The following is a 25,522-nucleotide window of genomic DNA, read 5'->3' as shown; positions in this document are numbered from 1 at the left end:
CTAACATAAGGCAGATCATTAATCTTTTGTAAAACTATGACTTTAGCCACTTAAGCTCATTTTAGTGCTTTTCATGACAAGGACATGATAGGCCTTGTAAATTTAGGAGTTAAGATGTGTTTCCAACAGGTTAGTTTATACAGGCTCAGATGTTTTTTGAAACACCAACTTTATAACAAAAAATGCTTTGGAGAAATGATGAAAGTTATTATAAAGAAAAACCAGAAGGGGTCCTATAGAGTTTATCACAGATGACACTGTTAGATCAATGAACACAAATTGCATTTGCTTATGTGTCATCCTCAGTCTTAATGATGTGGAAAAGGGTGACATTGAATAGGACCTGGTGACCATTGTTCCAGGCATAAAGAGCTCTATCTCTTGCATTGTAGTCAAGCATGGATATGTGAAAGTATTGGTTATGAAAGGGAATGTCCGTGTACTCATATGTGGAGGTTTTGGTGGAATAGGAATAATACACCTTGGCTCCAGTTAAGTGGGAGTTGGTGACATACAGTGTCCCACAGATCATGAAGGATTCCCCCGCACTTCTCTTGGGATAGCCAGTGCTCCAGCTCTTCATTACCTCCAAGGTATCTTTGTTAAGTTGGCTGATGACAATATTGCCTGCATTCTGGTTAGTTGCATACACAGCCCACAGCCCGATTTCATCAGCCATTAGGTCGATGTCAGAGAACCCACCCCATGTGTAAGGGTAAACGTTGTGAAAACCAGCATACTCCAGGCTTCTTTGGGCAAGCACTCTCCCCATATCAAAGCTGTATTTGATGATGATGTTACTCTGATACTTGTTAAAATAGAGTGAGCCATTGTAGACAACATGGTTAGTTCCTGCCCATTTGAACGGGAGGTTGTATGTCCTTGATTCGGCCCCGCTGACAAAGTCTGCAATTGATTTGTACTCACGGACAATTTTATTGTTAGTATAACTGTCCATGTACCAAACCTGGGAAGAAGGAAAAAATGGAGTAATTAAATTCTGTACTTTTTTGAGAATTCCAAAATAAAGACAGAATCAGCACATATTAATATTGTCATTCTCAGGCTCTGGAAGATTCTCTTACCACTTACCTGTTGCAGTTTGATAGTACTGCAGGCTTTGGCAAAGATAGTGACATGGTCTGTGTGGAAAGGAAACAACTAAATGTACTGCCTTGAAGTTGATTTGCTTTTTGTCCTTTCTTTTTTTGTTGTTTTAAAAATTTTTTACCATTCAGTGCATATCACTGAGTGAATCAAACATATATCAATGCAAATCACATCACTTTTTTCATTTACCTGATCAATTTGATTAGTAATAACTGCAAAAAAATCACGTTCAGAAAATTTATTTATTCCATCCCTTGCTCTGAAAAATATATGGCTTAATTTTGAGCATTCAACTTATTTTTCCTTTATGGATAACAAAGAACCTTCTAGTAATACTTGTTCATTGGATCAGCTTATAGGTACAACCACCTTTTAATGAAATAATTTTACTAACTTGTCTACTAAACTTGCTTGGATGTAACCCTTGAAAATCCTAATGTGTACTGAGTTCTGTAATAGAACACAGATGGAGCTATGGTAAGTCTCTAGTATATTGATTTTCATAATAGAGGCATTGCCAAATACCCTCTATGCTGTTTTCTTTAAAATTACCCCTAGATTCTAGGTATATTTTGGCTTGTTTAGTGAATTGGGTAGCTCTTGAGCTTTTTTACTTACTTAGTTTTTTTTTCACACTAAGGAGCAAATTCTAGAAGGAATGTACAGAAAAATTTGTATACTTGTAACTAGCCCTTTTCAAGCATAAAACAGTAATAACCAATAAAAAATTAGACTCACTATACTGATGAATTATAGGATAGAACATTTTACTAAAATAAGTTTGCCATGTATCTGTAGATATGTTAATATTATCAAACTGAAAATATTTGCAAACAGTGTAACACTTTTCAAGTTGAAACTAATATCCCTGAAAAATAATGGGTAGTCTAGTAGGCATAAAGCTTAAATAAAACATAATTCTAAGCAAAGGCATTTGAGGAAGCAACATACTCTGTTATTTTTTTCAGATGCTAAGGGATCTGTCATCCAAGCGCCAAATCGGGTTCCAGATGTCTTGACTGTAACTGGGCCTGTGATTTTCATCAGTTTGCCACATGCTGAAATTAGAGTAACATGAACATGTTGAGTGAACATGGCAATAATTCCAACACACATACTTACACCAAGAGCAAAGAAAGGAATCCTAAAACAAAGCAAATAGAATTAATACCACATTCTGAATAAATGATCATTCATGTGGGATGCTATGCATTTAACTATAATTTGAACCATGAGTAGTTGCTTTTTCAGTGCTCTAAATCTAAAGTGTGGAATTTTAAAATGGGAAATTATTTATACAATCTGGAAAGAGATAAATCAGGAACGTCATTATCATTATACCAGTCCAGCTGCTGCTTCTAAGTAAAGAAGTCAGCAAAATTAAATTTTCCATGATGCTGTTTACCTGATCATCAGCTTCCCCTCACCTGACCCTCTCTGCTCATGCTTTGAGACTTTGGGCTACTTATGCAAGCCAGAAAGAACTCTTGTTAAGTCGATTTTCAGTTTGTATTGGTAAATGAGCAGCTCCTGTGAAAGTTATATTTATAGAATATAATTTAAAAAATGTAATCACAATCTACCTGAAAGACGTAGAGTTTTGAAAGGTAAATGCCTTGTGCAAGCCTGATAGAGCAGCCCTAAAGATACAGGGAAAACCCCCCACAAAACTCAAGCCCTTATACCCTGTAGTCCCATGCAGTGAAAGATGTAGAGTATCAATTGATGTAATACATGATAAAAAACTAGTGACTTTCTTGAAAAATTATATTTTTTATCACTCTATCTATGAATAAAATCTTAGGAAAAGCTTGGACTTCATAAATGCCAAAGTCTAAACCAAAAAGAAACCCAGGCATTTTGTGAGATTTTTACAACAGGATAATTTAAAAGTGATTTATCGTACACGTTGTGAAAGGCAATATGACTGCCTGTAAATGTTGACTTTTGGTCTAAACAAAGAAAATTTCCTATCCATTTGTACTCCTCTTTTCTTTGTGTTCTTTTTTTACTTTAAAAAAATTGTTCTATATGGCCCATGTTTCTTAGATCCTCCTCTGCCTATCCTTAGAACTGATAAATTTCTACTTAGTGCCTGTCAGTTCCTGTATGTTTGGAAGGGAAAGAACAGATCCCCAAAGCAAATAAAGAACAAAACTAATTGTAACTTAGGGCTTATCTTGCCTCATTTTTCTCTATGTGTGTTCATCATAAGAATAATTTGTAACGGGCAGAATACTAAGCCATGCAGTTAGAAAGATGATGAATGATAACATTATATTTTGTGCTATTGCTTCAGTGATAACTACACATTTAGTAATCTCCAGGTTTTCATGAAACCTAAACCGAATATATTTTTTTCTTCTTTTTTGAAGAAACTAGATGTGATAGCATCTTTATATATTTTATATAAAGGAATTACTTTATAACTTCCTAAGACCTGTTAAACTGAGCAAATCAGAAGTCTTTGTGTCATTATCTATATTGAATAGCAAGATCTTCAGTTAAACCTATTTAGAATATATTAGCTCAACTTGGTATAAACACATGAACAATATGTGAATAAAATAGTATCAGTTTGAACTAGAAAAAAATAAATGTATCCTGAAAGAATGTAAGTTGCGTATATTCTCTGAATGCACTAAATAAGTGAAAGTAATATCTTTAATGATGACCTACATAAATATTTCTAAATTCACAATGGTAAGTGCATGAAAATTTAAACTATAAGTATATGGAAATAAATAGAAAGATATTGCTCCCCCTAAAAAACACCACAAATAAAATATGTGACTTCTTCCTTATGCATGAAAAATAAATACTTTTGTTGAACAGAATACAAATAGCAAAAATAGATAAAATATGAAAAGTAACTGGCTAAGATGATGGTGCTTTTATCTCCTTTATTTTGCAAAATCTCATTAAAATGATAGTAAAAGAGTAAAACATGGGGGAAAAAACCCAAAGCAAAGAGAATGGTACAGAGCCATTAGTGGAGAATAAACTTTTCGTTTTTAATAAATTTATTTATTTATTTATTTTTGGCTGCATTGGGTCCTCGTTGCTGTGTGCAGGCTTTCTTTAGTTGCAGTGAGCGGGGGCTATTTTTGTTGTGGCATGCAGGCTTCTCATTGTGGTGGCTCCTCGTTGCAGAGCATGGGCTCTAGGCGTGCGGGCTTCAGTAGTTGTAGCACTCAGGCTCAGTAGTTGTGGCACGCAGGCTCTAGAGTGCAGGCTCAGTAGTTGCGGTGCACGGGCTTAGTTGCTCTGCGACATGTGGGATCTTGACCAGGGCTCGAATCCGTGTCCCCTGCATTGGCAGGTGGATTCTTAACCACTGCACCACCAGGGAAACCTCACTGCACCACAAGGGAAGCCCAGAGAAGAAATTTTTAACAAATTTCTGGAAGGCAAAAAGTGATGGAGAGTGGTAATTAAAGGTGTAGGATGAAATAAAATGCACTAGTGTCTAAGCATAGGAGATAAGAGCTGAGGATGGAGCTGCTCTGCCTTGAAGAGAAGAAAGGGACACCTCGCCATGACACACACGTGGTAGGAAAACTGATAAAAGGATTTACCATATATATTATGAATCTTTCCTGGAGCCTTGGGAGATATGTTTTCTATAAGTGGAGCATAGGTGGATTTTATAGTTGGATTTTTTAACCTAATGGGAGGAACCTTTGTCTTTTAACATAATATAGTTGAGGACTATATATGGAAGCAGCTCCTTAGAGGGCACACAGCCTTGTCTGGAAACAGTGTGGAGGAAAGAAGCCTGTAGAAGTTGCAAGGGTTCCTGATATACTAGGATGCTTAAAGTTGTCCTAGATCATTTTTATTAAAATCGTCTTTGAAGATGGTGGAGTAGAAGGATGTGACCTCACTCCCTCTTGCGAGAACACCAGAATCACAACTAACTGCTGAACAGTCATCGACGGGAGGACACTGGAACTCACCAGAAAAGATACCCCACATCCAAAGACAAAGGAGAAGCCACAATGAGACTGTAGGAGGGGCACATTCACAATAAAATCAAATCCCATAACTGGGTGACTCACAAACTGGAGAACACTTATACCACAGAAGTCCACCCACTAGAGTGAAGGTTGTGAGCCCCACGTCAGGATTCCCAACCTGGGGGTCCTGCAATGGGAGGAGGAATTCCTAGAGAATCAGAATTAGAAGGCAGCGGGATTTGATTGCAGAACAACAGGACTGGGGAAAACAGAGACTCTAGGAGGGCACACACAAAGTAATGTGCACATCGGGACCCAGGGGAAGGAGCAGTGACCCCAGGGGACACTGAACCAGACCTACCTGCTAGTGTTGGAGGGTCTCCTGAAAAAGTGGGGGGTGGCTCTGGCACACAGTGAGGACAAGGACACTGGCAGCAGAAGTTTTGGGAAGTACTCCTTGGCATGAGCCCTCCCAGAGTCTGCCATTAGCCCCACCAAAGAGCCTGGGTAGGCTCCAGTGTTGGGTTGCCTCAGGCCAAACAACCAACAGGGAGGGAACCCAATCCCACCCATCAGCAGTCAAGTGGATTAAAGTTTTACTGGGCTCTGCCCACCAGAGCAACAGCCAGCTCTACCCACCACCAGTCCCTCCCATCAGGAAACTTGCACAAGCCTCTTAGATAGCCTCATCCACCAGAGGGCAGACAGCAGAAGCAAGAAGAACTACAGTCCTGTAGCCTGTGGAACAAAAACCACATTCACAGAAAGATAGACAAGATGAAAAGGCAGAGGGCTATGTACCAGATGAAGGAACAAGATAAAACCTAAGAAGAACAACTAAATGAAATGGAGATAGGCAACCATCCAGAAAAACAATTCAGGATAATGATAGTGAAGATGATCCAGGACCTTGGAAAAAGAATGGAGGCAAAGATCGACAAGATGCAAGAAATGTTTAACAAAGACTTAGAAGAATTAAAGTACAAAAAAACAGAGATGAACAATACAATAACTGAAATGAAAATTACACTAGAAGGAATCAGTAGCAGAATAACTGAGGCAGAAGAACAGATAAGTGACCTGGAAGACAGAATGGTGGAATTCACTGCTGCAGAACAGAATAGGAAAAAAAGAATGAAAAGAAATGAAGACAGCCTAAGAGACATCTGGGACAAAATTAAACACAACAACATTCGCAGTATAAGGGTACCAGAAGGAGAAGAGAGAGAGAAAGGACCAGAGAAAACATTTGAAGAGATTATACTCGAAAACTTCCCTAACATGGGAAAGGAAATATCCACCCAAGTCCAGGAAACACAGAGAGTCCCATACAGGATAAACCTAAGGAGAAACATGCCAAGACACATGGTAATCAAATTGGCAAAAATTAAACAAAAAAAAATTTATTGAAAGCGGCAAGGGTAAAATGACAAATAACATACAAGGAAACTCCTATAAGGTTAACAACTGATTTCTCAGCAGAAACTCTACAAGCCAGAAGGGAGTGGCATGATATACTTAAAGTGATGAAAGGGAAGAACCTACAATCAAGATTACTCTACACAGCAAGGAACTCATTCAGATTCAATGGAGAAATCAAAAGCTTTACAGACAAGCAAAAGCTAAGGGAATTCAGCACCAAAAAACCAGCTCTACAACAAATGCTAAAGGAATTTCTCTAAGTGGGAAATGCAAGAGAAGAAAAGGATCTACAAAAGCAAACCCAAAACTAAGAAAATGGTCATAGGAACATACATTTCGATAATTACGTTATGCATGAATGGATTAAATGCTCCAACCAAAAGACACAGGCTTGCTGAATGGATACAAAAACAAGACCCATCTATATGCTGTCTACAAGAGACCCACTTCAGACCTAGGGACACATACAGACTGAAAGTGAGGGCATGGAAAAAAGATAATCCATGCAAAAGGAAATCAAAAGAAAGCTGGAGTAGCAATACTCATATCGGATAAAATAGACTTTAAAATAAAGAATGTTACAAGAGACAAGGAAGGACACTACATAATGATCAAGGAATCAATCCAAGAAGAAGATATAGCAATTATAAATATGTATGCACCCAACATAGGAGCACCTCAATACATAAGGCAACTGCTAACAGCTATAAAAGAGGAAATTGCCAGTAACACAATAATAGTGGGGGACTTTTAACACCTCACTTACACCAATGGACAGATCATCCAAAGAGAAAATTAATGAAGAAACAGAAGCTTTAAATGACACAATAGACCAGATAGATTTAATTGAGATTTGTACGACAGTCCATCCAAAAACAGCAGATTACACTTTCTTCTCAACTGCGCACAGAACATTCTCTAGGATAGATCATATCTTGGGTCACAAATCAAGCCTCAGTTAATATAAGAAAATTGAAATCATACCAAGCATCTTTTCTGACCACAACGCTATGAGATTAGAAATGAATTACAGGGAAAAACACATAAAAAGCACAAACATATGGAGGCTAAAAAACACATTACTAAATAACCAAGACATCACTGAAGAAATCAAAGAGGAAATCAGAAAATGCCTAGAGACAAATGACAATGAAAACACGATGATCCAAAACCTATGGGAGGCAGCAAAAGCAGTTCTAAGAGGGAAGTTTATAGCTATACAAGCCTACCTCAATAAAAAAGAAAAATCTCAAATAAACAATCTAACCTTACACCTAAGGGAACTAGAGAAAGAAGAACAAACAAAACCCAAAATTAGCAGAAGGAAGGAAATCATAAAGATCACAGCAGAAATAAATGAAATAGAAACAAAGAAAGCAGTAGCAAAGATCAATAAAACTAAAAGCTGGTTCTTTGAGAACACAAACAAAATTGATAAACCATTAGCCAAACTCATCAAGAAAAAGAGTGAGAGTACTCAGATCAGTACAATTCGGAATGAAAAAGAAGTTACAACAGACACTGCAGAAATACAAAGCATCCTAAGAGACTACTACAAGCAACTCTTTGCCAATAAAATGGACAACCTGGAAGAAATGAACGAATTCTTAGAAAGGTATAACCTTCCAAGACTGAACCAGGAAGAAATAGAAAATATGAACAGACCAAACACAAGTAATGAAATTGAAACTGTGATTAAAAATCTTCCAGTGAACAAAAGTCCAGGACCAAATGGCTTCACAGGTGAATTCTATCAAACATTTAGAGAAGAGCTAACACCCATCCTTCTCAAACTCTTCCAAAAAATTGCAGAGGAAGTAACACTCCCAAACTCATTCTGTGAGGCCACCATCACCCTGATACCAAAACTAGACAAAGATACTACAAAAAAACTACAGACCAATATCACTTATGAATATAGATGCAAACAGAATTGAACAACACATTAAAAGGATCATACACCATGATAAAGTGGGATGTATCCCAGGGATGCAAGGAGTCTTCAGTGTACACAAATCAATCAGTGTGATATACCATATTAACAAATTGAAGAAGAGAAACCATATGATCATCTCAGTAGGTGCAGAAGAAGCTTTTTACAAAATTCAACACCTATTTATGATAAAAGCTCTCCAGAAAGTGGGCATAGAGAGAACCTCCCTCAACATAATAAAGGGCATGTATGACAAACCCACAGCAAACATCATTCTCATTGGTAAAAAACTGAAAGCATTTCCACTAAGATCAGGAACAAGACAAGGATGTCCACTCTCACCTTATTATTCAACACAGATTTGGAAGTCCTAGCCATGGCAATCAGAGAAGAAAAAGAAATAAAAGGAATACAAATTGGAAAAGAAGAAGTAAAACTGTCACTCTTTGCAGATCACATGATACTATGCATAGAGAATCCTAAAGATGCCACCACAAAACTGCTAGAGCTACTCAGTTAATTTGGTAAAGTTGCAGGGTACAAAATTAATGCACTGAAATCTCTTGCTTTCCTGTATACTAATGATGAAAAATCTGAAAGAGAGACTACGGAAACACTCCCATTTACCATTGCAACAAAGAGAATAAAATACCTAGGAATAAACCTACCTATGGAGACAAAAGACCTGTATGCAGAAAACTATAAGACACTGATGAAAGAAATTAATGATGATACCAACAAATGGAGAGATATACCATGTTCTTGGATTGGAAGAATCAATATTATGAAAATGACTATATTACCCAAAGCAATCTACAGATTCAGTGCAATTCCTATCAAATTACCAATGGCATTTTTTTACAGAACTAGAAAAAAAATCTTAAAATTTGTATGGAGACACAAAAGACACCGAATAGTCAAAGCAATGTTGAGGGGGAAAAGCGGAGCTGGGGGAATCAGACTCCCTGACTTCAGACTATACTACAAAGCTACAGTAATCAAGACAATATGGTACTGGCACAAAATCAGAAAGATAGATCAATGGAACAAGATAGAAAGCCCAGCGATAAACCCACACACCTATGATCAACTAATCTACGACAAAGGAGGCAAGGATATACAATGGAGAAAAGACAGCCTCTTCAATAAGTGGTGCTGGGAAAACTGGACAGCTACATGCAAAAGAATGAAGTTAGAACACTCCTTAGCACCATACTCAAAAATAAACTCAAAATGGATTAAAGACCTAAACGTAAGACCAGACACTATAAAGCTCTTAGAGGAAAACATAGGAAAAACACTCTTTGACATAAATCACAGCAAGATCTTTTTGGATCCACCTCCTAGAGTAATGGCAATAAAAACAAAAATACACAAATGGGACCTAATGAAACTTAAAAGCGTTTGCACAGTGAAGGAAACCATAAAGAAGACGAAAAGACACCCCTCAGAATGGGAGGAAACATTTGCCAACGAATCAACGGACAAAGGATTAATCTCCAAAATATGTAAACAGCTCATGCAGCTCAATATTAAAAAAACTAACAACTCAATCCAAAAATGGGCAGAAGACCTAAATAGACATTTCTCTAAAGAAGATATACAGATGGCCAAGAAGCACATGAAAAGCTGCTCAACATCACTAATTATTAGAGAAGTGCAAATCAAAACTACAATGAGGTATCACCTTACACCAGTTAGAATGGGCATCATCAGAAAATCTACAAACAACAAATGCTGGAGAGGGTGTGGAGAAAAGGGAAGCCTCTTGCATTGTTGGTGGGAATGTAAATTGATACAGCCACTATGGAGAACAGTATGGAGGTTCCTTAAAAAAACCAAAAATAGAATTATCATATGACCCAGCAGTCCCACTACTGGGCATATACCCAGAGATAACTGTAATTCAAAAAGACACATGCACCCCAGTATTCATTGCAGCACTATTTAGAATAGCCAGGTCATGGAAGCAACCTAAATGCCCATCGACAGACAAATGGATAACGAAGTTGTGGTATATATATATAATGGAATATTACTCAGCCATAAAAAGGAACAAAACTGGGTCATTTGTAGAGACGTGGATGGATCTAGAGACTGTCATACAGAGTGAAGTAAGTCAGGAAGAGAAAAACAAATATCGTATATTAACGCATTTATTTGGAACCTAGAAAAATGGTACAGATGAACCGGTTTGCAGCACAGAAATTGAGACGCAGATGTAGAGAACAAATGTATGGACAGTAAAGGGGGAGAGTGGCGGTGGGTGGGGGTGGTGTTTTGATATTTTGGGAGATTGGGCTTGACATATATACACTGATGTGTATAAAATGAATGACTAATAAGAATAAGAAACAATAAATTTAAAAAAAAGGGACTTCGGATCTAAGAGGGTTCAAAATAGCAGTGTAGGGAGATCCTGAACTCAACTTCTCCCATGGATACAGCAAATGTACAACTACATACGGAATAATTCCCTTGGTAAGGGACTTGAAAGCTGGATGAACAGAGCCTCCACAACCAGTGGTAAAAGGGCAGCATTGAAATGGGTAGATAAGGCAGATGGGGCCTCTTGCTGAGGGAAAAACCAAGCACCACCGTGAAAAGCTTGTGAACCAAAGGTGAAGGGGACCCACTTCCTAATTTTTAAGTATCTTCTGGAGAGGTAGAAAGCAATTGGGATACTACTTGGAGACCGAGACACTGCTGGGAGCAATTTTGCAGCCTCAGGCTACCTTGTTAATGCCTGTGCTGGTGGTTGCCATTTTACCATTCTTCCTCTAACCTGTTAGTGCCAGTGGATACATCCCTCTGAAACCCCCACCCACCCCTGTGCCTTGGCTAGGCCTTATGGCTGACCAAGTAATATCTCTGTTAACCTGTGCCTTGCAGCAGCTGTGGCTGGGTCCATAGGTGTTCTAAGTCCTAGCCCCACCAACCAGTACATAGAAGCAGCTATGGCCAGGTGCCACAGCTGTTTCAACAAGCAGCCCTGTCCACTAGCAGGTCAAACCCACAATGATAGTGGGGTGCATGCAGCCCAAATAGGGGACACAAGTGAAGTGCCTAGCTCTGGTGGCCAGGCAGGATTGTGCCTCTGAACCCCTGAGGACATGTGCTAGATAGGGTCACTCCTTCAAGACTAGGAGAAATAGCTTATTTACCTAATACATAGAAACACATACAGAGATTTGGGCACAATGAGATAGAGGAACATGTTCTAATAGAACAAGACAGAGTCTCAGGGAAAGAACTAAATGAAATGAATGTAAGCAATCTACCTGATAAAATGTTCAAATTAATAGTCATAAAAATGCTTACTGAACTTTGGAGAAGAATAGATGAACACAGTGAGAACTTCATCAAAGAGAGAGGAAGCATAAGAAAAGTACCAAACAGAAGTTACAACTGAAACAAAAAAATAACCTAGAAGGGTTCAACAGCAAACCAGTTAAGGAATAAGAATGAATCAATGAACTGGAAGACAAAACAATGAAACTCACCCAGACAGAGCAGCAAAATGAATAAACCATTTTAAAAAGTGTAGTTACTGTAAGGGACCTTTGGGACAATATCAAGTGGGAAAACATTTCCATTATAGGCATCTCAGAAGAGGAAGCAAGAGAAAGGGTCAGAAAAATTATTTGAAGAAAGAGTGGCTGAAAATTTCCTAATCTGAGAAATGGAACAGGCATCCAGTTCCAGGAAGCCCAGAGAGTTCCAAATAAGATGAACCCAAAGATACACCAAAACACATAATTAAAATGGTAAAAGTTAAGCATAAGAGAGAATTCTAAAAGCAGCAAGAGAAAAACAACTTGTTGCCTACAAGGGAAATCCCTTAAGTCTATGAGAAGATTTTTCAGCAGAAACTGTACAGGCCAGAAGGGAGGGGCATTACATATTCAAAATGCTAAAAGGAAAGAAACCTTTCAACCAAGAATTCTCTAACCAACAAGATTATCATTCAGATTTAAAGGAGAGATCAAGAATTTCTTAGATAAGCAGATGTTAAAGGAGTAAAATGTGTCATTAGAGGTATAAAATATGAGGGAGCATGAGTGTGAAAAAATAAAGATTTGGAATATGTTCAAATTTAAGTTGCTGCCACCTGAAGAAAGACAGCTATTAACATACTATGTTTTTATGAGAACCACAAGGTAATCACAAAGAAAAAACTTAACAGTAAATACAAAAAGGAAAATGAGAAAGGAATTTAAACATAACGCTAAAGATAAGAAGGAAAGAAGGAGGTAGGAAGGAAAGAGAGAAAGAGAGAAAGGAACAGAGAGGAAGCACAAGAAAATCCAGAAACAGTGTACAAAATGGCAGTAAGTACACACCTGTCATTAATTACTTTAAATGTAAATATACTAAATTTGCCAATCAAAAGACATAGAGTGGCTGAAAGGATAAAAAAGCAAGACCCATCTATATGCTGTCTACAAGAGGCTCACTTCAGAAGTAAGGACACACACAAAGTGAAGGGATGGAAAAAATATTTTGTACAAATGGAAATGAAAAGAATGCCATATTAGTCATACTCATATCAGACAAAATAGACTTTAAACCAAAAACTGTAATAAAAGACAAAGAAGGGCAATACATAATGATAACGGTAAATCTAACAAGAAAATATAACATTTATAAATGTATAGCCACCCAACAGAGGAGCTCCTAGATATATAAAACAAATATTAATGGGCTTAAAGGGAAAAATTGAAAGCAATACAATAATAGTAGGGAACTTTAATCCCCATTTACAGTAATGGATACAAAAATCCATTACAGACACAAAAATCAATAAGGAAATGTTGGACTAAAATGACACATTAGACCAGATAGGTTTAATAGAAATATCCAAACATTCTATTCAAAAGCATCAGACTACACCTTCTTCTCAAGTGAATATGGGACATTCTCCAGGATAGATCACATGTTAGGTCACAAAACAAGTGTCAATCAATTCAAGAAGAGTGAAATCACGTGAAACATCTTCTCTGACCACAATAGTGTGAAGCTAGAAATCAATCAGAAGATAAAAAGGGGAAATAATCATGAAGTAACAACAGCATACTTCTGAATAACCAGTTTGTTATTGAGGAAATTAATGGTGAAATCGGAAAATACCTAGAGACAAATGAGAATAGAAATATGACACACCAAAATCTGTGAGATGCAGCAAAAGTGGTTCTAAGGGGAAAGTTCATAGCAATCAGGCCTACCTCAAGAAACAAGAAAAATCACAAGTAAGCAATCTGATTTGACACCTAAAGGAACTAGAAAAAGAAGAACAAATGAAGCTCAAAATTAGTAGGATGAAGGAAATGATAAAGATCAAAGTAGAAATAAATGGAGTCTAAAAAAATAATAGAAAAGATCAATGAAACTAAGAGCCGGTTATTTGAAAAGACAGAACCAGCAAACCTTTAGCTAGACTAACCAGGAGAAAAAGAGAGGGCTCAAATAAATAAAATCAGAAATCAAAGAGGAGAAATTACAACTGATACCATAGAAATACAGAGGATCGTAAGAGACTACTACAAACAGTTATATGCCAAAAAATTGGATAACCTGGAGGAAATGGATACATCCCTGGAAACATACAAGTTTTTCAAGACTGAGTTATGAAGAAATAGAAAATCTGAATCAAAGATTACTACTAAGGAGGTTGAAACTGTAATCAAAAAGCTCTCAACAAACAAAAGCCCAGAACCAGACAGCTTCACTTGAAAATTCTACAAAACATTCAAAGAAGATTTAATACCTATCCTTGTCAAACTCTTCCAAAAAACTGAGGAGGAGAGAAATCTTCCAAACATGTTTTACAAAGCCAACATGTCGGATACCAAAGCCAGACAGGGACAACACAAAAAAGAAGATTACAGGCCAATATCCTTGATGAACATAGATGTAAAAATCCCTAACACAATATTAGCAAACTGAATCCAATAATACATTAAGAGGATTATACACCATGATTAAGCAGGATTTATTTCAGGGATGCAAGGATGGATCAACATCCACAAATCAATTAATGTGATACATCACATTAACAAAATGAAGCATAAAAATTGTATGATCATCTTAATAGATGCAGAAAAATCTTTTGACAAAATCCAACAGCCATTTATGATAAAAACTCTCAATAAAGTGATTATAAAGGGAACATACCTCCACATAATAAAGGTCATATATGACAAACCCACAGCTAACACCATACTCAATGGTAATCTGAAAGCTTTTCCTCTCAAATCAGGAACAAGACAAGGATGCCCACTATTACCACTTCTATTAAACATAGTATTGGAAGTCCTAACCCCAGCAATTAGGAAGAAAAAATAAAAGACAGCTAAATCAAAAAGAAAGAAGTAAAACTGTCACAGTTTTCAGATGACACACTACTGTATAGAGTAAATCCTAAAGACTCCACCAAAAAAAAAGAGAAAAACTGTTAGAATGGATAAATAAATTCATTAATGTTGCAGGATACAAAATCAATATACAGAAATTTGTGACATTTCCTTATGCTAATAGAGAACTATCAGAAAAAAGAAATTAAAAAAAAATCCCTTTTACATTTGCATTAGAAAGAATAAAATACCTAGAAATGAATTTAACCAAAGAGGTGAACAAGCTGCACACTGAAAACTGTAAGACACTGATGAAAGAAATTGAAGAAGACACAAATAACTGAAAGATATTCCATGATCAAGGATTGGAAGAGTTAGTATAGTTATTAAAATGTCCATACTACCCAAAGCAATCTACAGATTCAGTGCAAACCCCTATCAAAACTCCAATGGCATATTTCATAGAACTAGAACAAATAATTCTAAAATGTGTACAAAATCAAACAGATCCTCAATAGCCAAAACAATTTTGAGAAAGAAGAATAAAAATGGAGGTGTCACGCTCACTGATTTTAAACTATACTACAAAGCTGTTATAATCAAAACATTATGGTATTGTCATGAAACACACGCACACAGATCAATGGAACAGAGTTGAGAGCCCAGAAATAAATTCACACATATATGAAAAATTAATTAACAGCATAGGAGCAAAGAACATACAGTGGAGAAAGAATAGTCTTCAATAAATGGTGTTAGGAAAACTGGCCAGCCATATGCAAAAAAATGAAACTAGACCACTATCTTACATCATACACAAAAATGAACTCAAAATGGTTTAAAGACTTAAATGTAAGACCTGAAACCATTAAATTTCTAGGAAAAACTGTAGGTGGTAACCTCATTGCTATTGGTCTTAGCAGTGTTTTTGTGACTCTGACTCCAAAGGCAAGGGAAACAAAAGCAAAAATAAGCTAATGAGACTACATCAAACTAAGAAGCTTCTGCACAGCATGGAAGCCATCATCAAAACCAAAAGGCAGGGCTTCCCTGGTGGTGCAGTGGTTGAGAGTCCGCCTGCCAATGCAGGGGACACGGGTTCGTGCCCCAGTCCGGGAAGATCCCACATGCCGTGGAGCGGCTAGGCCTGTGAGCCATGGCCGCTGAGCCTGCACATCCGAAGCCTGTGCTCCGCAACAGGAAAGGCCACAACAGTGAGAGGCCCGCGTACCACAAAATAAAAAACAAAAAATCAAAAAGGCAACCTGCTGAATGGGAGAAGATATTTGCAAATCATCTATCTGATAAGGAGTTAATATCCAAAACATATAAAAAATATCCAAAACATATAAAAATTCATACAGCTCAACAACAAAAAACAAGCTGATTAAAAATGGGCAGAGGATCTGAATAGACAGTTTGCCAAAGAAAATATACAGATGGCCGATAGGCATATGAAAAGATGTTCAACATCATTAATTATTAGGGAAATGCAAATGAAAGCCACAGTGAGATATCAACTTATGCCTGTTAGAATGACTATTATTGAAAAGATAAGAAATAACTGATGTTGGAGAGAATATGAAGGTAAGGGAACATATTTACATTGTTGGTGGGACTAAATTGGTGCACTCACTATGGAAAATAGTATAGTGATTTCTCAAAAGAATAAGAATAGTATTACCATATGACTCAGCTATTCTACATCTGGGTATTTATCCAAAGAGCATGAAAACACTAATTTGAAAAGATACATGCACCCCTATGTTCATTGCAGTATTATTTACAATATCCATTATATGAAAACAACCTAATTGTCCATCAGTGGATGAATGGATAAAGAAGTATGCACAGTGGAATACTACATAGCCATAAAAAAGAAACTCTGTCATTTATGACAATGTGGATGGACCTTGAAGGTATTATGCCACGTGAAAAATTCAGACAGAGAATGATGAATACCTTATGATTTCACTCATATGTGGAATCTAAAAAATGAAACAAATGAACAAAATAACACAAAAGAAAACTGATAGATACAGAGATCAGATAGTGTCTCCCAGAGGGGAAGAGTTTACGGTAGGGGGAAATAAGTGAAGGGGGTCAACTGTTTGGTGATTGATGATAACTAGACTTGTGGTGATGATCACTTTGTAGTATATAAAGATGTTGAATTATAATGCTGTACCCCTGAAACTTTTATAACAAAAAATTGTTTAAAAAGTTAGGGATTCAGAAACATGAGTATAAAGGATGTCGCAAGTGAGATAGGACCCGGAAAACAAGAACACCACTGAAAGAATTGCTTAAGAGCAATTGATACCATATTCATCCTTGATGTGGGACCCCAGAAAGCAGTTTAAAAAATCTACAAAACTGCGTTAACTGCCTGATGAGACTTAGGCCAACTTATGAAAGCATTGGAGCTCCTGAACAAAGGTTCTTGCATTCTGACATTGGTAGTTTCCTTGCCTACTCACCATGGAATGAAGTGTCCATTCCTACCTAAATACAGAATTTCCAAGCAGATTTATTGTTCAGATCTTTTAAAAAATCAGTGGTTAACCAACGATTAGCATATGTTTTTGAAAAGCTTACAATAAGAATGACCAACATAAATGTGCAGAAAAACCAGACCACCATAAAAAGAGAATTCAGAGAGCAGAAGAAATCCTAGGGTCTTTAAAGAGATTTGTATATTGTAGACTATATACTGTGAAAGAAAAACACAAAAGATCTACTGGAAATTTAAGATACGATTTTATTTTTAAAAATAATAGGTTGGAAGATAAAAAGAGTTATCCCCCAAATTAAAAGAAAAAGATAAAAATGAAAATAAGACAAAATATATGGATGCATATAGGATTGATCCAGAAGCTCCAACATCTGAAAAGCAGCTTTCTAGAATGAGAGGAGAAAAAGAGTAAAGAAAATTATCAAAGAAATTATTCATGGAATTTCCCCAGATACAAAACCTAAATATTTGGAATAAAAGTCTATACCATAATAAATGAAAAAATAATTACTCCTAAAAAAATTACTGTGAAATTTTAGAAGGTACTGAATGAAGTGAAGAAATTGGACCTTTTCACAGAAAATGTGTGACCTGGACACATGCAGACAAGAACAAGACTGACGTTGGCTTTCCATCAATACTGGATGCTTGAAGATAATAATCAGTGCCTTTATATTTAGGAAGAAAAATCAGGGGCAGATAGAATAAGGATATATTCTGACTTGCAAACTTCAGAGTTTACCTACAATGCACTCTTTTTTAAGAAGTTACTTGAGGTTATATTGCAGCAAAATAAGCAAAAATACAGACAGTGGAAAATCAGGAAAATATGATTTCTTGTTTCAGAGTGACAGCTGTGCAGAAGGCCTTGAGAACAGTTAGTCCAGAATGGACAGGATGTCTAGGAGGGTGGTCTCAGAAATAAGAGGAATTAATCTATAGAAATACTGTGTGAGACCTTCTAGGAAAAAACTGGTTATGGTGAAGGCAGTTATTGGAGTACATAAGAGGAGAATTCATTTGAACTTAACTCTAGTAACAGTCTCATTTGAATAGCACTGATGTGACATTTGACTTAGAGACATTGAAGTCCACCACTTAGCTTCCGAAGAACAACATAAGCATTGTGATAATAATGCAATCACTCATGTTGAACTTGAAGAATCAGGCTGTGAACTAATTACAGAATATTTAACAGACATTTCATCTGTTCTGTGATTATTGAAAAGACAAAATGTTTCCAACCATGATAACATAAAAGCATAGGTAAAGTTCACACTGTGAGAAAAGTAAAAACTGAAAGAAGAAATGATAGAAAGATGGGGGTATAACTGTCTTTGTATTTAAAAATATGGTGTTTAGAGAGTTTTCCTAGAGTTGAGGAAAAAATAATAAATATTTAAATATAAGTGAATAGTTATGAAAGCATATTATGAGAAAGTGGCTTTGGTTGGGCTATCTGTATCCTCACATTGCAGAGCAGAAAGTCAATAAACAACGTCCAAAACTGATAAACCAAAAAAAAGTGGAAAAAAGCATATTAACCACCTGAAGCCATAAATTTAACCACCTGAAGCCCTAAAATTAAATTGTGATTGCCTCTGGAAAGCAGAGCTGGAGGAGGAGACTGTTGCTTTTTATTCCAAGTCCTTTTTATTTAAGCATATAATTTTCTAGCCATGCACATACAATATTTAATTATAATTTAAAAAGTTAAAATAGTTGTAAAAACTTAAAATCAGACATTAAATTTAAAAAGCAAAAATCACATTTATATACTGCCTATTGACAGATCATTTCCAGATTTTTATTTGTCATGCTTCCTTGCAGGTTTAGGAAGTAGGTGGAAATTGAAGATGTAAATAAGTCTCCAGAATTGGAAGCTGTGAATATTTTGCATTTTAATTTGGTTTCAGTACTGCAAGCACTAGTTTGAAATTGTGTTCTTTAACTTCTAACTCTGTCTTACAATTGATAATGCAATCTCTCTAGTTCTTTTAATCTTAAAAAAATTAGAATCCACACTATGAATTTTAACATTCATCAGTTACTTCATATAGATGTTAAAAAAAGCTAATAAGTGATAACATTGGTTAGTACATTTGGAGGAGCTGTACTAAAAGATACTAATCATGTGATTCCAGTAGAAATGTTGTACATTTTATTTCAAAATAGTAAGTGATTATGACCTTGGAAAAATATGCTCCTGTTGAATAACTACTTTCTATAAGAGGAAGAATTAGTCTAAAATGTCTTGAAAAATATCCTTTAAAGATGAATGATATTTCATGGTCATTTGAAAAAAAAATACAAAGAATCTCAGATGCCAGTTTAAATTTGTTCTGGATATAGATCAATATAGTCCAAATATGAAACATAAACATAATGGAATGTTCATCCCCAGAAAACTTTATACCCAGAGGAAATGACCGAGTGGCAACACAATCAGTAAGAAATTATGATGATGTCAGGTTGTTCTGTTACTAAAAATGAATAGAGATTTTGTAGTTACAAAGTTTGATATAACATTTTAGAGGGACAAACTGTAAAATTAAACCTCAAACTGTGGTTTTTAACCTACCTTATCATCAAAATTGGCCCCTTTGCCATAGGTGGCCTCTATTGCCTGAAGGCTGAAGCATAGTTTGGACAAAGCAAGAAGACACAAAGGTCATATTTCCCTCAGTCATATGCATATTTTAGATGTTGATTTGTTTTCTGGGTTTAAATGGGTTTAAATGATCCTCTGGATTCAGTTTATGTCAACGTAACTTTAGTATGAATTGAGTTGGATTGGTTAGTCAAATCTGAATAAGAACAATCTGTGGGACTAGGATTCACACCATGAATCTCATGAATCAACATTTCCAGATACTGATAATGCATTGATGGCTTGGGGTATCTTGGCTTCTGGGGTATTTGGCTCTAACCCAGTATTGTATCCATATGGCAAAGAGATACTGCTAAGCCTTGTAATGTTTAGGCCAGGAATTAAGACAGAAATTATACCAGAGGTTAAAGGCTTCTGACATCTCAACTAAAAATGAGTTTGCTTTCTTTTTGTAGCAGTAGGTTTTTCTCTGAAATATGGTAGAGGGTAAAATAAATAGTTATGATTTAAATGTAAAATAATTATTTTTTAAACAACCATTCACTAAGAAGTTATTATGTACCAGGACTGTGCTAGATACTGGGGATATAAGGTGAACAGGGAGACAAAATAGGTCCATAGGTTGTAGCTTCTTTAGACTGGTGAGTAGGGAAGACCTTTCAAAGAAGGTGATATTTAATTTGGGATCTAATTGACAAGCAGGCAGCCATGGATCCTTGAAGAGAAAGATGTTTAGTCATTGCATCAACCAGAAAAAGGTAGGATTTTAAAGTAATTGGAGGCATGGTTTAAGAAATCTGCCTGAATTTGAATCCTGATTTTCTCACTTACTCTCTGGAGGACTTGAACAAATTTTAACCAGTCAGTGTCTCGTGGATAACAGCAGTAATAATATCTAAGTCAAAGGGTTATTGGGAAGATTAAATAAAAAATAAATGCTAAGTGTTTTGATCGGTATTTGGTAAAGTTAATTGTCTAATAAATGTTAGCTAGGATTATTGTTCTTGTAAAGGCCCTGGATTTGGATATGCTTGGTGAGTTAAGAGAAATTGAAATAAAAATGCAGAAAGCCAGTGTGTCCAGAACAAACTTGGAAAAGTAGAAGATGAGGTTGGAGAGTTGAACAGAATAAAGGTTTGTAAAATCAGAGTATTTGGCTTTTATTCTAGGTATGATGGAAAGCTATTGCAGGATTTTAAGAAGATGGGAAAGTGACAGAATGTGAGCTACGTTTAAAAAAAAGATCACTCTACCTACATGTAAAAAATTAATTGTAGAGGAGATAGAGTGTAGGCAGAGAGACACATTGAATGTCATCACATTGGTCAGGTGGGAGATAATGAAAGTGGTGATGAAGATGGAGGAAAGTAGATGGATTTGGGTTATGTTTTTCTTTTGGTTTCTTTTCTTTTCTTTTTTGGATAAAGTCAGTTAGGACCAGGCTTTGGATTAGGCATTAGGATGAAAATTAAAAAGAGAAATTAAAGAAAATCTCAAACTGAAAAATAATTTAGAGATATTTGGTTTGTTCAGATGGTCAGATTGTAGTGTCATTTATTTAGATGAAATGCTGAGGAATGAATGGGTTTGGAAAGAAAAACCAAGAATTGGGCTTCCCTGGTGGCGCAGTGGTTGAGAGTCTGCCTGCCGATGCAGGGGACACGGGTTTGTGCTCCGTTCTGGGAAGATCCCACATGCCACGGAGCGGCTGGGCCCATGAGCCATGGCCGCTGAGCCTGCGCATCCGGAGCCTGTGCTCCGCAACGGGAGAGGCCACAACAGTGAGAGGCCCGCGTAACGCAAAAGAAAAAAAAAAAAAAAAAGAAAGAAAAAGAAAGAAAAATCAAGAATTCACTATGGTTTATTTAAAGTTGTTTATGATTATTATCCATGCCAGTAGAGATGTAGAGAAGATAGTATGCAGATGTAGGTAGGAGACACTCTTCTGAGACACAGTTTTGACAGTCTTCAGCACACTGAAGATAGTGAAAGCCAGAGCCTTGGAGAGAGGACATACACAAAGAAGAGGAAGGCATTTAGAACAGAGTTCTGGGACATCACAATATTTCTAGCATCCAGCAAAGGAGCCCAATAAGAAGCTATACATGGAATAGGACAAATAGTGCAGTGTTAAGAAATCCTAAAGAAGAAAATGTTTTAAGAAGGATGATGTACTGACCTCTGGGGAATACAGAGGTGTCTAGAAAATCAAAGAAATAACATGGAATTTGGCAGCAAGGAGCCATTGGTGATTACAAAACTGAAATGAAGAGAATGTTGAGATCAGAAGCTGAGTTGGAGTTGGTTTTGAAAAGACTACACACCAAAGCAGCAGCTATAAAAGATTATTTTGAAGAAAAAGCAGAGAAAAGGGGGTGAAGAAATATAAGGTTGTGGGGAAATTTTATTCTTGTGCTGATGTTACTATTGTTGCTTAATAAAGATTTGTTTGCCTTTATAAATAATCTAGTAGAGAGGGAAAAACTTATGAAAGAGAATAATAAATGAATTTCATAAGCAAATGGTAGTTTATTTATTAACTATGCCTCTTTTAACAGTTTTGTTGTTGTTTGTCTCTCTGTTCTGACTTCCACAGTTTTCCAGGAAATGTTCTTTGTGTAGTATATTTCATCCAGGTTAGAATCCTGAGGTGGGTGTTAGGTGGTCTGGTTTCTAATCTAAGCCACAATATTAAATCATTGTGTAATATTGGATAATGTACTTATTCTCCAGGGTGGAGTTTCCTCATCTCTAAGATGGAAGTTCTGAAGCTTGACATTTTGTTACTCTAAGGGAGCATGGAATGGATATGGGATCAGTAGACATTTATGCTGATGGGGAGAAGGTGGTATTATTTGTGGTGGTTGTAAAACACACACACGTCATCAGGGTGATCATGATCATGGACATCATCATTATCTACCCTTACTCTTGGGAAGCAAAACACAGAAAGGGCTCTTGATGTTGATTTCTTCCCAGTAGAAGTTTCTCTTAAAAATAGTTATTAGAGTCCTAAGCTAAAATTCATCTTGTCAAATGATATTAGTAAAATTAGAGTTGCAGGAATTTATAAAAACTGGCCACTTTTTTATTTACAATTTGTGATAGAATTAAGTAAACACAGGTATTCTCATTCTAACAGAGCACAGAAATTATAAAGTAAAATAAACAGTGAAAGTCATTTCCATTTATTGGTTCCCCCAAACTAGCTTTTGTTCAAATACACATTATTTTTCTCACTTTACTCTCACTTTCTATGAGGACAAAAGAAGCCAGAAAGAAAGGATAATTTCCCCAAATGCGTGGAAGACAAATGTTCCTGCAAAAGTGGATGGCAAAGAAGGAAGTTGAGTCTTCCTTCATTGATTTTTTCCTGCTATGCTCTTCTGTCTTCAGTGAGACACATGAAAATATTAGCATTTTATAATATATTACACGTGCACGGTTCTGTATGTTCAGAAAATATACTGAATAGGTAGTTGAGAAAAGTAACCATTTTAATACTCTGATGCTTTTGAAACATTAAGTTTTTTATTATCAGTTACAATCCATATTTATCAATAAGTAGCTCAGGAAAAGGTATCATTTGGGATTCAGCAGGAAGATCAGTTTGGATCAGTGAAGCATAAAAACCATCTTTTTGTTTATTTCTTTAATATATAATTGTACTTTGTAACATTGTGTACTAATAGCTCTGGATTTGAATCCTAAGGCCATGCCCATATAAATAAATTTAATGGAGTGGCAAATATGTTTATGAAAGAATGTTACTTCTTTTTACTTAAAGGCCATTGGAGAACTCATGTAGCAAGAAGTAGATATGATTTGATTTTTAAAGTCTATCTATTAAAGCTACTTAAAGTAAGTTTTTCTCTACCATACGTTTGATAGTAAAATCTATTTATATTATTTAACCTTTTATTTGTATGTCTAATCTTACCAACTATACTGCTGAAGGAAAGGTGGGGATAAGAATGAACATAACAGATGCCATATTGAATGGCATGGAATGAGCTTTCAGTGGGTGTCTGGTAAATGGGATCAAGAATAATATGTGTCTAAATACCTCCACCTTCCAAAGTTAACACAATTTTACTCTTAAATTTAAAAACTGCCTGAACTTTTTCTGAAATAAAGCTTATATTATGAACACATCTTTAAGGAGAAGCCTATCTAACATCCAAACTAAGTGGAGCAGAATTGCATTATGAAAACTGAATAATTTGGCTTGCCTCTAAAAACACAGGCTTTATATTGTTAAAAGGCTTATATTAGTTGTAATCTAGGAAAATTTAGGACATTAAAAAGAAAGATAAACAATAAATCAATTTATGGTAAAACAGGATATACCAGTTACCTCAAAAATGTGCTAAAATCACTAGGGTCTCGGGGTTCCAGAAGAATGAATCATCATCAGGTGCATGGATACCAGAGAAATTGCATTCCATATTATAATCTGGAATTTTAGGAAGAATAGGACTTTTTGGTAAATAACTTATTTGAAGATCTACTCAGTTTAATTTGAGGAGGTAGGCTTATAAATTTCTCCCATTATATTTCCAAGTTAAATTGCACTCTTATTCATCCCAGGCACACAGTTTGACTTTCCTGTTAATTCTTTCTTTCACTGAGATTTTCACTGTCTCTTGCTTTAAGTACTAAGTACAGCCAAATATCAGGTGTTTTGGGAATGAAATACTGCATTGCCATTGAAGAAAGAACAGATGGCAATAAAAATAAGGATTAAAAAAAATACTGTGCTTTTGTTTTTTTTTTCCAAAAGATTTTTTGTTTTGTAAAAGATATAGATGTTTTATCTTTGACATACACTGATTTATTTCTTGAAAGCAACATAAAGCTTTTTATTTAAAAAATAGTATTTGCTCTCAGAAACTCCGTAGACACCAATTTTTACCTTTTATGTTTCAGATGTTTTATCACAGTCTATAGAGATTCAACTGGAACAAGACACAGATGATCCCTGACTTCTCAGAGCAAGGACACCTTGTCTATAAGGTAGTGAAGATTAAAGAAAAGGAAATGGAAATTTTCTGTAAAATAGCTGAAGTGTCATGGGGGGGGTGAAGTGGGGGCATGTGGGAGACTGTGCCAGGGGAATTCAGCCATGTTTTAAGAAGGATGCAATCAGAGAAGCCTCCACAGAAAAGCTGGTATCTGGTCTATAAAATGAAAGAGGAAGCTTAGAATTTGGATAGGTAAGGTAGGGAGGAAGAGTGTTCCATGAAAGGGGAGAGGAAGTTCAGTGTCCAGGAGGTGAAGAAGCATGCACGATTGAGGAACTGAAAGGATTAAACTGACTAACACTTAGAGTGAGTGCCTGGTGAGAATTTGAGAGAAAAGGGCTAGAGTTAGGCAGAATCCATGTCATCAAGACAAATGAGGCAAAGCTATTTAGAATTAATTTTAAAGGAAAATCCCTTAAACAAGGTATAATATAATTAGATTTGCATGTCAAAAAGATTATTCTAAATTCCTAGTGTGGTAGACAGGGAATGACTTCAGGTAAGGAGAGTGGTTAGGAGGCCATTGTGGTAATCCATCTGAGAGGTGATCAGTGGTGCTGTGGACTAGGGTGGTGGAAGTGTGAATGCAGAAAAG

The 25,522-nt window shown here is 36.1% G+C and overlaps 1 protein-coding gene across 3 annotated transcripts in view; it reads right to left on the bottom strand.

Moving 5' to 3' along the window:
* Positions 1-289: 289 nt before the first annotated feature.
* Positions 290-25,522, bottom strand: part of OLFM3 (olfactomedin 3) — a 52,345-nt gene continuing 27,112 nt past the window's right edge. For all 3 annotated transcript variants that reach the window (XM_060142443.1, XM_060142445.1, XM_060142444.1), the window contains 2 exons: positions 2,062-2,168; positions 290-967 (listed from right to left, as the gene is read on the bottom strand). In XM_060142443.1, the coding sequence (XP_059998426.1) occupies positions 290-967; positions 2,062-2,168 (785 nt within the window). The remainder of the gene's footprint in view (positions 968-2,061; positions 2,169-25,522) is intronic.

The sequence above is a fragment of the Lagenorhynchus albirostris genome, chromosome 2 (genome assembly GCF_949774975.1).
Source record: "Lagenorhynchus albirostris chromosome 2, mLagAlb1.1, whole genome shotgun sequence".
Taxonomy (NCBI): domain Eukaryota; kingdom Metazoa; phylum Chordata; class Mammalia; order Artiodactyla; family Delphinidae; genus Lagenorhynchus; species Lagenorhynchus albirostris.
The sequence above is the reverse complement of the archived record's forward strand: the minus strand, read 5'-3'. Positions and strand labels throughout refer to the sequence as shown.